At 38.3% G+C, this 15,279-nt stretch overlaps 2 protein-coding genes across 2 annotated transcripts; both read right to left on the bottom strand.

Annotated features, from left to right (window-relative positions):
- Positions 1–2,021: 2,021 nt before the first annotated feature.
- On the bottom strand, positions 2,022–4,489 carry LOC125206650 (receptor kinase-like protein Xa21). Its single transcript, XM_048105892.1, has 5 exons — positions 4,477–4,489; positions 3,753–4,080; positions 3,332–3,408; positions 2,706–2,918; positions 2,022–2,236 (listed from the first exon to the last, which is right to left on the bottom strand). The coding sequence occupies exons 1-5, from the start codon at positions 4,487–4,489 to the stop codon at positions 2,022–2,024; spliced, it is 846 nt and encodes a 281-aa protein (XP_047961849.1).
- A 5,122-nt stretch (positions 4,490–9,611) lies between these two features.
- LOC125204949 (nitrate reductase [NADH] 1-like) lies at positions 9,612–14,134 on the bottom strand. The gene is made up of 4 exons (XM_048103720.1): positions 13,030–14,134; positions 12,600–12,740; positions 11,502–11,734; positions 9,612–11,179 (listed from the first exon to the last, which is right to left on the bottom strand). The coding sequence occupies exons 1-4, from the start codon at positions 14,039–14,041 to the stop codon at positions 9,848–9,850; spliced, it is 2,718 nt and encodes a 905-aa protein (XP_047959677.1). The 5' UTR covers positions 14,042–14,134; the 3' UTR covers positions 9,612–9,847.
- Positions 14,135–15,279: the final 1,145 nt, after the last annotated feature.

The raw sequence follows: 15,279 nt of genomic DNA on the forward strand, positions 1-15,279 counted from the left end.
GCTCGTACTTGGTTGTATAACGCCCTGGTGGAGCATCTCACGGACCTGCTTCTCAATTTTCGCCTTCTGAAAATGTGGGTAGCGATAAGGCCTGACATTGATTGGCTTGGAAGTCGGTGGAAGGTGAATTCTATGGTCCCACTGGCGCGAAGGCGGTAAACTAGTTGGAACGGTGAACACCCCGTCATAAGCGGCCAGAGTTTCGGTCAACAGGGGATTGATGGGGAGAACCAGGGCCTTTTCCGTGACCATAGATTGGTCGATCTGGAGGAGCTCAAATAACTGGGCTTCCGGTTCCTGAGCAATCAGTGAGAACAAACTGTTGCACGAAATTCTTCGCGGGGGTGTGTCTTCCCCTTGCAAACAAACGGGCCCCGAGTCAAGCTCAAATTTCATCAACAGCGTTCTGTAATTCTTCGTAACATCACCCAAGTCCTGAAGCCACTGCACTCCCAAAACTACATTCGGCCCAATGACAAATATGCGAGACACATCCCCAGTTATTTCCATATGAACTCCATCGTCATCTTGGTGGTCGTGAAGAGGAATGGTTGAGTCCTCGTCCTCACTGTCCTCACCAATAAGGACGTAAAATTTCATTGCGCATGGGTGTATTTTTCCGGACAGTACCAACAAAGGTTCCGAGCTGTCCGGTCTGCCCTCTCAGCCGCGGAGATCCGTAAAACCGGGTAGTCTCGTGGGCTACCCTCCCTCAATTGTTTAGGAGTCGTAGCCGGTGGTTTTGGGCCGGTAAGTTGTTTTGTTTCAATCGCGACATCCGATGCTGGCGCCCGAAGATCACGACGCTGCCATGGTTGGCGAGCGCTGGGCTGAACTGGCTGCGCCGAGGCGGCGCGGCAGGCTGCAAGCTGCTGAGCTAAGGCGATGGCGTCGCTCAGAGACGACGGTCTTCTGATAAGTAATTCGTGTTTCAATGACGATGCGAGCCCTGCTATAAAAAGCGATGTCAGAGTGCTGTCGCCCACATTCGACACCTTCCGGAGGAGTGGTTCAAACTCGGCCAGTTAGGCATCTAGAGAACCGGTTTGGCGCAGGGCAGCTAGGCGGCCGACATAGTCTTCGTAGAGATCAGGGTCAGAACGTCGCTTGATGTCCATCAAAAAGTCCTCCCAACTGCGGCCCTCGCTATTAGATTCCCAAAAACCAAACCACTCCGCAGCCGAATCATCCAATAAGAACTCTGTGAGATAAAGTCTGTCCACCAAAGGTGTGAAGTTGTGGTTGTAATACTTTTGAACCTTTTTAATCCACAAATTAACCCCCTCACCACCGAAACGTGGGGGTTGGACCTTGAGTTTCGGCCAAGCCTCCGCATCGAAACCTACTGGTTTGACGAGGATGGAGCGGGGTAGCGACCATCCGCGTGGGTTAGTCGCCGCCAAAGTCGCTGCTCTATCCGGCGGCTTCTTCCCCAATTCCTCCATCGTAACCTGCAACCGTGTGATGTGATCCTCGACGCTCTTATTGAGAGACGTCTGTTGCCGTTCAAACGACTCATGGGCGAATCGGTTGGCCTGGATCTTCTTTTCGTCGTTGGCTAGCCGAACCGTCATGTCGTAAACCGTCCGACCAACTTCGTTGAGGGTAAACTCCTTGGGCGGCGTACCGTCGGTCGTCGCACTAGTTTCTCCTGCCATGGCGAAGGTGTGCGGGGGAAGAGAAAATCAAGAAAGCACCAGTTGATAGGATGCGGGATCCTATCGATTGGCAGAGCACACGAAACGATGAATTGAAGTAGCAATTATCAACCCTAACGTGAGGCTAGGGTTTAGAGAACAAGAGATGAGAAAAATTGTTTTTATTACTTTAATTCTCAATGACTCGATCTATGGGAATTCTACAATTTATAGAATTCCCCCTACTTGATTCGGACTTACGATTCGGGAAAGAATCAAGAAGAAAACCCGAAAAGATTCGACTCTATCATAATAATAAATAGTTCTGCAAAATAAGGAAATAAACCAAAAACAATTCAAAAACAAATCAAAACAAATATATCTCTAATATTGGACGAAGTCTCGATACTTGGCAGGTCGAGGGGCGTTCCTTCTCGGACGCTCCTTCTTGGTAGCTCTGCTCTTCGATCTGCCCCTTTGATCCGATTCCTCGTCTCCGGCTGACGTCGAAATGTCCAGCTGCATGGGCTCGTGCATCTCCGTCTCGTCGTCCATCGGCCTCTCGTGGATTAGGGTCGTATCAGATAGTACCTGACAAACTATTACGGCAAAAACTCAAGTATGTTAAGGAAGACATGTTGAAGATCGAAGATGGAATTTCACCGGTTAAGTAAGAGCTTCCAATGTATAATATCTCGAGTCTCGAAAGATTTCCTATCTCAGCTAGAATTCCTCCTGTGACCGTTATAGTACCAGAGTGAGTGATTTCGTGGTCCTCTGATCATGTCCCCTCTAGGGTAGATAACATCTTATCTCATCTTGGAGTTATCAAATCGAACAAGATATTGTCAAACAGTCCCTTAAATATATTCTACGTTCGTTCCCTCATAGCTGAGTTGCTTCTTTCTTACACTCGTTATAGAAAATCATAATAAATAGATAAAGTGGAGAAAGAGTAAAGTAAGAGAGCCTGCACACCCTATGTGAACACTTAACTAGTTTTAATTGCAAAGTGTTATGTAGGTAAGGAACACATTTGTGACAATATTATGAGATTGGCATACATACCTGTCAACTTGTTATGATCAAGATATAAAGTCTCAAGCTTCGGTGTATTCAGGAGAGTTAGGATACTTCCTAACAAGCTATTGTTAGATAAGCTTAAGTATGTCAAGGAAGACATGTTGAAGATTGAAGATGGAATATCTCCAGTTAGAGAAGCATTGTCAATGTTCAATCTCTCTAGTCTTGAAAGATTTCCTATTTCAGCTGGCACTCCTCCTAATAATACACCTTATATAAGTAATTTTTATTTGTAGATCATAATCAATTTTTCATATTAGGATAGTATAGGTTAGTGACTTTCGATCATTAGAGTAGAATCACATATATATTGTACAAACTCCCAACTATAATTTGGACAGTTAGAAAATGTCAACAGATAAAAAAATAACAGCAACAAAAATGTCAACACAGCATCAATATGATTTAGACCGTTAGAAAATATCAATAAATGACAAAATAACAGCAACAAAAATGTCAACGCAGCATCAACCGTTGACATTTTATGTTGCTGTTATTTTGTCATTTATTGATATTTTCTAACGGTCTAAATCATAGTTTGTAGTTTGTACAATATTTAGAATTTGCATTTGATTACATATCCTTATATTTGAGTAAGAAGAAATTTTTACCTTGATAACCATTAATGTACCCCAAGTACAACTCTGTAAGCATTCTCAGTCTCCCAATTTCACGTGGGATGTTGCCACTGAAATTGTTGTACGATAATGACAATATCTCTAGATGTGTGCATTTCCATATATTTGGTGGAATATGTCCTTCAAGTCGGTTACTAGAGAGTGACAGTATTTTGATGTTGGGAATATTGTTGCAAATATCACTTGGAAGACGACCTGATAGGCTATTGTTGCTAATTCTAATTTCACTAAGGGAAGACCCATTGAAAATAGCATGTGGTATGGACCATTCAACTGATTATCGTCCAAGTATAACATTTGGAGCTTAGAATTGTTAGACAAAGATGCAGGAATTGTACCTAAGAAAGTGTTGTTGTGCATATAGAGTTTCTCTAGTTGAGGTAACCTATCTAACCATGTTGATATTTCTCCGGTGAATGAATTTGCTCCCACATTCATCACCTTCAAAAGACGTAGTTTAGAAAGCTCAAATGGTAACATCCCCGTAAAACTATTGGAACTGATGTCAAGATATCTTAGAAACGAAAGGTTTCCGAGATGTGGAGCAACAGTTCCAGCAAGGTCGTAGTCACGGAGATTGAGAGCAGTGACACGGCGGTGCTTGAGGCCGCACGACACACCAATCCAACTACAAACTGATGCATTTTGAGACCAATTGGTGCTCAAGGGAGCATAAGGGTCGGAAGTGATGGAGTTTTTGAAGGAAATGAGTGCATTTTCATCTGCGACAATATTAAAGGAGAAAGCAAAGCTATTTAATAACAAGATTGAGAGAGCAAAGCAAAAAGTAAAATTCTCCGTTAGTTTGATGTTGTGTGTCATTTGATAGACTGGCTTATTTATAACTGTGAATTATGCAGATTTTACATCCCAATTGATTGTAGAAACTGGCGTTGTCAAGGCTATTAATTATTGATTAATTGAAAATGATTATACCCTTCCAATTTTATATAATTGATTCGATAATGATAGTCATAATCATGCATAGGTGTTTAAATTGATATGGTAACATAATTGATACGGCAATTACATTTGTTTTGGTGAGTAATCTTATTGGGACATATATTTGTTGTTGGTTAAAATCGTGTGTTTAATTTCGACTTTGTTCCAAAGTTTACACGTTTCACCCATTATATGTGCTCCATTTGTGTAGAAACATTTGTCACATTCTAGATGACAATGATTTTAATTAAATTAGTATTAGTTATTTAAGTAAAATGAAATCAATACGGTCCAAATAATTTTGGACTAGAACATGTATAGTGCTTGAATACAAATTTTATAAGATATAGAATTGTTAAGGTCCATGGGCCCATAAGCCCAATGTGGCTCCGTTAATGGATGGAGAAAGATCCAACCCATTTCAGACTAATGCTTCGCCTTAATTATGGGCTTGGCCCAATGGATATATGGACTATGCTATAAGGAGAAAAAATTTCCTACTCGAGCAAATCTTATTTGGCATGTCATGCTAATAAATTTTTAACAAATGAATATATATAAGTTCCAATTTTAACTAGATATATAAATTATGGAAACACTCTAAATATAACCCCACAAACTAATTATATGGAAAGTTTCTGCACATTTAATTTATAACATAAGATATCCCATCAAATTGATTACAATAAGAAGTCATTATTGACTGAGGTAAATTATTTTTGAAATGTATATATATAAATTGTTAAGCTAATTTGATTAAGATAAATTGCTGGGATAAATTAATTGATATATTTATCATAATTCTATAATAAAAAAACTAATAATAATTGTGGGATGGTGACAGAACAAATCGTTATTCTTACTCTTAATTTACGACAAAGAAATAAATGTCAATAAATATAATTATAAACCCAAAGTTTTAGGAAGCTTAATTATATCTTAGTTGGTGTGGAATTTGTTAAAATCAGGTCACTTTACATATTTCAATTAAATATAAAATTTGATTCCAATGTGACGTCTGCATAAGTTCTAAAAAATAAACTGAATCGTACGGTATCCATAGCATTTTTTATATAAGTTCCAAATTCACTTTAAAATTTTCTAATTATTGCCGACTAGCGTAACATAGGATGCATTTCAATACCATTGAAATATTTGCAAAAAAAAGGGCATTAATTCTTGCAAATAATAAAACGGCGCTTGAAACTTTATATAGAAATAGAACAAAAGAAGTCTTTGTCGTTTAGCATATTAAAAAATTTATTTATCATAGAAAATAAAAATATCAGCACCAAATTCCGGTAGGAAACATGTAGATCACATAATATATCAAAATTAATAAATGTTAAACTGACACTAAAAATATGTAAAAAATAAAACAAGCAATATATAAATAGGGGTCAAGGCCGTTGCGCTGCGGAGAAATGTCTTATGACCTTTGAATTCACCAAAATGCAAAAATCTTAAAGATTAAAATTGTGACAAATTTATTTAATTTGGACTTTGGCTCAAATGAAAAAATATACAAACAATCAAGTGACTTTTTGAAGCCCAGCAGCCAATGGTTACTAACCCATATGATTATTGGGTCCCACTTTACTACATCTTTTTATTTTTTTTAGTAATTAATGGGTTCAAGATTTGTAAGTATTTAATCACTTTACTAGATCTGGCTTCGATAAATTATAATGTAAAGTTAGAAAAGGATTTTTTATAGGACGTCTGGACCTTGTATAAATTATCGTGATCATTAGTATAGGTCGATTCCAAGTAGTTCGATCTATTTAATTAGTGTGGATTAATTTTAATTTAGTTTGACTAATTTAAATTATATGTTTAGTAACTAAAAAGTTAACATTCATGTAAGGCAACCAAAGGAAAATACATTTGTCATAATATCTCAAAAACTTAATCACTAAAATACATATGATTAATGTATTATAAAGAAATATTACCATAAAGTGTTGTATATTTAAAAGAACAATATTTAGTGTGAAATCAATCTTGATCATCCATTTAGGCAACATTTATGAACTAGATTGGTTATCTAGTTCCTAACATTAAAATGGTTTCTTCATTTAATCATTCATGTATTATATATGTATATAAATGTTGGGGCGATTTCTTCTTGTTGGTTGTGTGTTTCTCCACGAGCCTCGTGTTACTTTGGACTCGCTGGTCTTTTGTTTAGACTCTATCTATCTCACTTTACTTCTTTTTTTTTATTTTAGAATAATTGATCTTTTCTTTAGTTTCTTGAATAATATATATAGTATATCTAGGGCTGGCAATTTTTGACACGACACGATAACACGATACAAACCGGCACGAAATTAATGGGTTTGGGTCAGAGCTTATCGTGTTCGTGTCCTTATCGGGTCGACCCATTAAGGACACGAAAATTTTGTGTCGTGTTCGTGTCGTGTTCGTGTCGAGTTCGTGTTATCCGTTAACAATGCGTGTTCGTGTCGTGTTCGTGTTATCCGTTAACACATAATATTTTAATGTTATTATTCTTATTAACACATAATATTTTAATATTATTATTCTTATTATTTTCATTTTTCAATACATTTTCGTGTCATTAATGGGTTCGTGTCGTGTTCGTGTCGTGTTGACCCGAAACGGTTCGTGTCGTTAATGGGTTCGTGTCGTGTTCGTGTCTGAGGGTAGCGGGTCGTGTTCGTGTTCGTGTTTGAGGTTTTCTTAACGGGTCGTGTTCGTGTTTGTTGTTATCGTGTTCGTGTCGTTATCGTGTCGACACGATAACGACCCGACACGCACGATTTGCCACCCCTAAGTATATCATTATGTTGAGTTTTGCTCGGGCTTTGCTCGTGTTTTGGACTCATATCATGCATACCTTAGTATCGGATCTAGTCCCTATATGGATTTGAGTTTTTGGAGTTTAATACAAACTGCAATAGAAACAAAATCGCTCTCGTCAACATTCGAACTCTGGTTTTAATGTGGATGCATCGACCGATAAATATTCATTTTATCTGACACCTAGAAGTAGTTTTTAGCTTCTATGATGAGATTTTATATTCAAAGCCAAACTTTATAAATGTGATTAATACCACAACATGTCTATGAATGTATTTTATAAAACGATTGGGGCTATAAACCTTAAGTTAAAATATCCAAGATATGAGGATAACCAATTATTGGTGTTCCAATAATTACTTTTAATAAAATTATAAGTTGAATAGTTGGAACTCATTATCATATTCAAGTCGTCTTATCATAACTTCAAAATTTTGCTATCCATAATATCCAACCTAATCACGAGTTGTCGATTTATAGTGTTTCTCTTATTTGTCAATACTCTCGTGTCATTTCAATCACTCAATGCTATCATTTTCACCAAATAGTTGGTTTTCCACTAATATTGTTGTTTGCTCAAGTATAATTTCATTATCAACATATGTTCTAAATACAATTTATATACTCTCTCCATTTCTATGCTACTCACACTTTTTGTTAGTTGTAAATTAAGGATTGAGTAATTAATGTAATTAAATTAGAATTTTTAGTGTAACAAGAAAATACTTAATTAAATACCATAATTATTAATTAAAATATAAATAGTACAAGTAGAGGCGAGCCGAGGGAAAAAAATGAAAACATGGGACGGAAGCAGTATATTATACTTACATTATCCTATAGTTAAGACGCATCATTGATGAAATTAAGGTTTGCATTGACTAGTATTAATACTACTTAATTAATCAATCTATAATTGGCGTTTTGCTCGTCTCCCACTTTTAATACTTTTCGATTTTTTTTTTTATTTATTCCTTTACTTTGATTTCTTGTGATTTAGTTTAATTTCTTTCGGATATTATAAACGAAAGTTATAATAATTATTCTCTTAATTATTTATAACTTCCACTAGACTTGACCATAGTCCATATAATAATGGAGCTCAGATCCAGTGCAAGAAAACTTGTCCCACATTTTTAATGAATGGGAGACTTATAGGTTAAATTAATTTTATTTTTATAGTCTAGCCTTTTTGGAATGAAACCTCTTGCTTAATCATAACAAATAATAAATGCATATGTGAGTAAGTTAATTGCAATAGTTAAACCTAGGGGGGCAGGGGCAATATATTTTCATAGTCGGAGACTTTTCTTCTTGACAGTGATATTCATATGTCAAAATCAACAAAATCTGGATGGAAGTTTAACCTTAAAATATCTTTATTATTATAAGTGTATGTCATGTATTTAGCTGTCATATAAAATAAAAATCACTAACTTGTGGAAGAGGTGAGAACAATTTTTTATGCAATAGCATATATATATGATGTGGGAAATGTAATTATTTCAAGATTTAACTTTAATATTTCCAACCATTATTTTAAAAAGGCAAATATTCTTACGCTTAACGTATTAGTATTACTTTTTTATTAATTAAATAATTAATTTAACTCTTAATGATAGCGATACGACAAAAAACAAACAAATATACCAAATTGTTTTACATCACCGTACAAATCTTCTGATCTCACGATAAGATTTTGCATCCACAGATATTTGTATGTTGATAGATCAATTATTAATTTGCTATATTGTTAGTATTCAATTTGAGTTTCTCATTATATAATTCGAACGTTACGTTATGCAAATTATGCAATGATTGACCCTAATATAAATACACACAAAAACGTTAACTTATCTTCATGGTGATGTTAGTTAAAAGCAAAAAATACATAGTATATGTTGATTAATTAATTCTTTCTAGCTATACTTATACTTTGTAGAAATTCAACCGTTGAATTTATTTAATTTAGTCAACAATTAAGTATATAAAATATAATTGTAATTGCATGATCATATCCGATCTTTGTTGTTTGGAGCCAATTAATTAGACCAAACACTAAAGCCTTTAAATAATGTTCAAACACTTCAATTTATCAAAAGAGAGTTGAACAAGTTCTAATCGAACTGAGTTTTAGACTGAACATCGAAACTTAGAGGCATCAACAGTGACGACGACACTTCACGCGAGCCATCCGCTAAATTCGACACCTAACTGCCATTGCGGATAGGCCGGCGTTGTTGATGCTCATAAAAATTACTTAGATGACTCTCGATTTTTGAAGTCCATTCCAATGTTCAATTGGTTCAGATTTTATCGACTGAGTAATTGAGTTCAGAGTAAGTATAGATAGTTAGAACTTAGAACTCCTTACTAATTACAAACGTATATCCCCAAGTCTTCGCTATAAAATGAGAAGTAGTAATGTTCAAAATGATTTCAATTTTTGTAAATTCAATTGCAATGCCTTCTAATAACACTAGAATGTCGTATCCACAAATTTCCAATAATTGCAATTCTATTTCATGACTTTGCCACATTTACATTATTGCATTAAAAAAAAAGTAAGACTCCTAAAATTTCCAAGAGGAAAAGACCAAATCATGTAATGTCCACTAGTCCAGGACATACAACCAACGTAGTATATTACAAACATACAAATTAATATATACAAATTACACACCCACATTTTTATATTTTAAAAAATTACTGTAATTCCCTCTAAAACACCAACAAATCCTCCTTCACATCATATCCCATCTTCTCCAAATTCGGATTCACCGCAAACTGCATCATCGGCGGGGGCCCACACGCCAGCGCCAGCGCCATCTCCGCCGCCGCCGGAATATGCTCCCTCAACACCCCCTCCGTCACAAACCCCACGCTATACTTCCAATCCTCCCTCACACTCTCCTGCACCACATACCACACCTTCACCCTCTCCGGGAACTTCTCCGCCCACGCGTCGAGCTCGTCCCTCAGCAAAATGTCGTCCTCCGTCCGATTCGCGTACACAACATACATCTCGGTCTCGTCCTCCGGGTCCTTGAGGATCGCCTGCATCACTTGGTAGATCGGCGTGATTCCGGTGCCGCCGGCGATCATCGCTAATTTTTTGGCGGACTTATGCTTGCCGTGCACAACGAAATTGCCCTTCCCGGCGTACTCGATGTGGCCCAATGGGCCTTTTATATCGATAAATGAGCCCACCTCGAGATTGTCTAGATATTGTGACATCTGTCCCCCATTAGGGAATTTTGGGTGGACCCCCTTAAAGTAGACTTTGACCACTAGCTCGAAGTACCCCACGGCGTCCACGTCACTGGACGGCGTGTAGGCCCGCATGCATAGTTTGTCATCCACGGTGGCGCAGACGAATACGTGCTTTCCGACCGGGAGGCCGAGGACCTGGTCCTCGGCCGGGAGGGCAAATTTCAATTTCCGGACGTCGTGGGATAGCGCAGTTCTTTCGACAAGTTTGCAGGGGATTTTTTGGCGGGGGATTAGGGCGGGGGCGCGGCTGGGAGCGACGACCTCTTTGATTGGGGCGAGGTGGAGGCCGTTGCTCGGGCCGTGGACGGAGTTGTTGGGGGAGGAGTCGGCCGAGGCGTAGCCGGTGGTGATGAGCTCGCCGATGCGGTAGTCCTCGAGGAGCTTCTTGGCCTTGTCGGAGTGGATGGCGTCGAACTCCTCCGTGCAGTCGGTGCCCGCGTTGATGAGGATGCTGTCGGTGCCGCCCGGATGGTCCTTCAGGAAGCGGGTGCAGTCGTAGACGTGGCCGTGGACGATGATCCATGCCGAGTCGGCCGAGTTGTGCTTCCGGACCTCGGAGGCGGAGAACATTTTGGCGGCGGTGTTCATGAATGGCGAGGAGACCGACTTTTTTAGGGTTGGAGCCTCGTTCGAGGATTTCTCGAGGTGGCGCTCCTTCGCCATCCACCCGCCCGACTGGTTGCCGGGCTGGGTCGGGTGCTCGAAGACGATACCGATCTCTCCTCTATGTGGTTTGCAAACATTGGTTTTTACCCGGAACCAACAATTGTTCATCATGCCCTATACAAGATAAAATAAATTGAGGATCAGCTACTATGTTTAAGTAACATTGTACAAATAATCACCTAGACTATAATAGTAATTTAAATGTATGGTCTCATACGTTTTAAAATTATTTAAATTATTAGAGAGAAATTGAAATTAAGTTGGATAAGTGATCACGTGCCACTCACGTGATAAGATTAGAAAATAATAAAGACATTGTTTCTTACTATATCAAAAGTGAAAAATCAAATCTCTCAATTATATCATGTAACTAATATTATCACTATATACTAAACTTATATATAGATATAAAAATATAGTAATTGATTCAACATACCATGAGGTTCCAAATGAGCTTCTCGGGCTGCGTGTTGTGCGTTTCGTCCCAAGCTCTTACAGCAATCTCTTTGGCTCCGAGGAGGTCGAGAACCTCGACCTCCAACGACCAGAAACACCAACACCAATACTTGCCATACTTGTTAGGCTTTTCGGGATGGTCCAAAGAGCAAACTTGCCAAGTTTCGCCACCATCCATTGTCACCTCAACTCTTGTCACTTTCTTCCCACCTCCTATTTCATTCAAAACCAAATTCAATTTCCCATCAATTTTATATCAATATACATGCATTGCTAAAATAGTCTCGATTGCAACATTTCATACGGCGTGACAATCAAATACATCACGCAACTTAGGAATAATTCCCACCAATAAAAAAACACATAGATGAATGCATATTGGAATCTTTATAATTAAGTCTTACTACTTTACAGCATAGAATATTCAACATTTTAATTGCAAAACGTGACCTAAGATTCCGGAACTATATAATTTATTCAAGTTAATTAGCTTTGCATCCACACATATCTAATTGGTTAGTTTTTTATTCATCAAAGAGTAGAAAACCATGTCCCCTAATCAGTGGCCGGTAACAAATGCCTCATGAATACCAGAAAAAATAATCTAATCTCTAAATATTAAAAAATATTTAAATAGGAGTATTAATTAGTACAAGCAGAGGCTCTCTAGAATATAATCATGTGCAGTTATTTTCTTTTGTTTTGCATTTCCTATTTTCCATAAATTATTTTTCGTGCTAGAAAAAAGATATGGGAGCGATTGACCCTTCGTACATGTTAAAAGTTGCCCTTTGCAAGCTCTAAGACAAATTAAACTGTTACGATTTTAATAAAAATAAAATAAAATACGTTATATCACAATTAAATGTACCTATATATATACAGTTGCATGGGTCACATTTAATTTACGCAGTCACTGCACAAAAATTTCTAAAGTATGTATTCATGCATCCATCTCAAAAATTATGAAAAAATAATCATCTATGCACGTCACGTGTATAATAATAGAAAGAATTCGAATTCTTATAAGGGAAGCAATTAATTTAAAAAAATAATTATTGTAAAATTTTGGACTCACCGGAGTAAGAGTATCCTCTCAGCGTATAAGGTCTCTGAGTCGTCCACGCATTGATCGGCAAGATCTCTTCATGGCACGGCGTCGTGATGACCGAGTTGATGTTCAACTCGTTGATTATGTGCTCGGGTTTGTACCACCAAGCTACGATACACGTAAATATATAACATTTAGAATTATATGATAATATACCATATATCATAAAGAATCTTATTTTAGAATAATTGATTATGACTTCATCTTGTGACTAAACAAGTGCCTTCGAAATTTCATGCAAAAAATGGGAATATTTCAATTAGTTACTTTTCTACACTCTTTGTGGATCTCACTCACATGATGAAAGTATATTGCTTATTTTTATAGCAATTCCTTACCTAAGAAGTATTTTATACTTTTTTATGTACTGATGAAATAAAATACGAGATTGAAATACCTTCAGCATTTGCGAGTTCAGCATCAACATGAGACGGAAGAACTCTATTATCTTTAAAATGATAATAATTGTCCGATTCTTTCGGAGTCACGATGATCCTCTTCAACCACTTGACCATTCTACCCCCGATAAATCCGGGGATGATCATCCTGACCGGAAATCCATGATCCGGCGAGAGACGCTCGCCATTTTGCATGTAGGCGAGTATGATGTCTCTGGCCGGATCCATGGCCATCTCCCTGGACAGGGAGGTTCCGTATTTGGAACCTCCTCCGCCAGGGAGATCCTCGGCCCCCTCGAAACAGACGTTGAGGGCGCCCTTTTTCCGGCTCATGATCCCTGCGCGCTTTAAAACAGCGCGCAGGGGGACGCCGCGCCAGACGGATGTGGAGACGCCGGCCGCGCCCCAGTTGAAGCCGATGGTCTGCTTGACCATGTTCTGCTCCTTGCGGCGGTTCCCAGCGCAGACGAGGCTGACCGGGAGCTCGCGGCTCGGGAACTCTGTGACGAGCTGGTGCATGGTTAACCGGACCGGTTGTTTTACCAGCCCGGTTATCTCCACGCACCAGTCGTCCCAGGACGCCTTTGGGACGGCGCCATGGTTGCGGACGTAGTGGAGGGGCACCGGCGTGATGAAGCCGTGGTGCATGAGGCGGGGGAGCGGCGCCTCCGCGTTGAAGGGGTGTTTTCCGGTGAGGCGGACGAGGGACGGGTTGCGCTCGATCCAGTTGTCGGCCGTGTGCTCGTCTCTCGAGTCCAGGACCGATGGCTCGAGCTCGGCGTTGCCCTTCTTTATGAGGAGGGAGTAATTCTCGTTGTCGTTGTCGTCGTCGTCGTCGTCGCTGGAAGAGTATTCCGGTTTGGCAATGCCATTGGTGAGATTGGCCGGTTTATTTGTGGGTGGAAAACCGGGCCGGTTTTGGGGGGTCGGACCGGGTTTGAGGGGGCGGCCGATGCCGGATAGGCCCGGTTCGAGGTGGGGGAATTGCCGGTTTTCGACGGAGGCCGCCATGAAGGAACGGTGGTGGAGTGCTTGCTTCTTCTCTCCACAATTTAGGAAATTTTTGTTGTTTAAGGAATTGAATTTTTCTTTGTTGTTCGAAAAGTTTGGGACTAGGTTGAGTGGTTTATATAGAAGGAGAATGGGTTCAATTTATTGAAATAAATATTGTCCAAGCCTTAGGGTAATGGGGCCCATTTAATTTATTCCAGCCATAACTATTTGTCAAGAGTGACATCACTCAAATTTGATATGTTATTCTTGTAAAAATATCTTTTTAAATCTTATTTTTTTTCATTTTACGTAAATTAAATTGTAAAATTTTAGTGGTAGTATATAAAATTTGTAAAAATAAATGCACATTTTCATAGTAGTATGCTGATAGATCAATAAATTGCTTTAATAGGTCTCTCAATATAGATTTATATAACATGAGATGTTATACTATTATCTTTTTAATTTTTTTGTATTTTTATCTCTCTCAATCGCTCCCTAATCCCTTCTCGATAACACAAACCTTTATTCACGGGTTAAGGGTGAAACATCTCACCAACTGAATCTCTCCCTAATCCCTTCTAGATAACGCAAACCTTTATTCACTGGTTAAGGACGTAAGGTTAAGGATGAAACGTCTTATCAACTGAATCTCGTTTCATTAAATATATTTTTCTTTTGTTTAATCTTGAATTGAAATAATGTCCTAAATGTTGAGAGTGGAGAAACCAACTTGCTAATTGGATGGTGAATGGGTGTTTCATATAGAGGTACAGTAATATTTAGGAAGATTTAATATTTTAAATAGAAGGGGTGGGGTAGGATGAGAGGCAAGTTGAAGTGAAGCTATGGATCAGTGGGGAAGACAGCTGCTAAATTGTGACCATAGTTTTTAGTTACAGCCACATAACAACTAACAATTCATGATATAGATGTTGATAGACTGCCAAATAGCAACAATTTGATCAATTTCAAACATTTTAAATCAATCCCATTTTTTATATTTATATTCCCAAGAGAGCAGTTTTACCTTTGCAGAGTGTTGTTGTAAGTATACAACATTGTGAGCTTATGGTGCAACTTAACTTAGCCACGCAATTTATAACTTTTGGTGTCTTATTTTCAAATCTTAGTTTTTATAGGAAAAGTTATGTGTGATATTAGTATAAATCAATTATTCTTCTTTGCCATTTTAAGAACTTAGACTTTACATAGAAGAGACTTGCACACAAATAATTAATTAACTCTTATTATGG

The sequence above is a fragment of the Salvia hispanica genome, chromosome 2 (assembly GCF_023119035.1).
Source record: "Salvia hispanica cultivar TCC Black 2014 chromosome 2, UniMelb_Shisp_WGS_1.0, whole genome shotgun sequence".
Taxonomy (NCBI): Eukaryota; Viridiplantae; Streptophyta; class Magnoliopsida; order Lamiales; family Lamiaceae; genus Salvia; species Salvia hispanica.

Excerpts from the sequence above, each read along its gene's own strand:
- LOC125206650 (XM_048105892.1), bottom strand. Across the intron at positions 3,409-3,752 it reads ACCGGAGAAATATCAACATG|TGGCAACATCCCACGTGAAA; the intron begins GTTAGATAGGTT and ends CAACAATTTCAG. Across the intron at positions 2,919-3,331 it reads GTACATTAATGGTTATCAAG|GAGGAGTGCCAGCTGAAATA; the intron begins GTAAAAATTTCT and ends GTGTATTATTAG.
- LOC125204949 (XM_048103720.1), bottom strand. The coding sequence starts at position 14,041 with ATGGCGGCCTCCGTCGAAAACCGGCAATTCCCCCACCTCGAACCGGGC. Across the intron at positions 12,741-13,029 it reads TGAACTCGCAAATGCTGAAG|CTTGGTGGTACAAACCCGAG; the intron begins GTATTTCAATCT and ends CGTGTATCGTAG. Across the intron at positions 11,180-11,501 it reads AGCTCATTTGGAACCTCATG|GGCATGATGAACAATTGTTG; the intron begins GTATGTTGAATC and ends TATCTTGTATAG.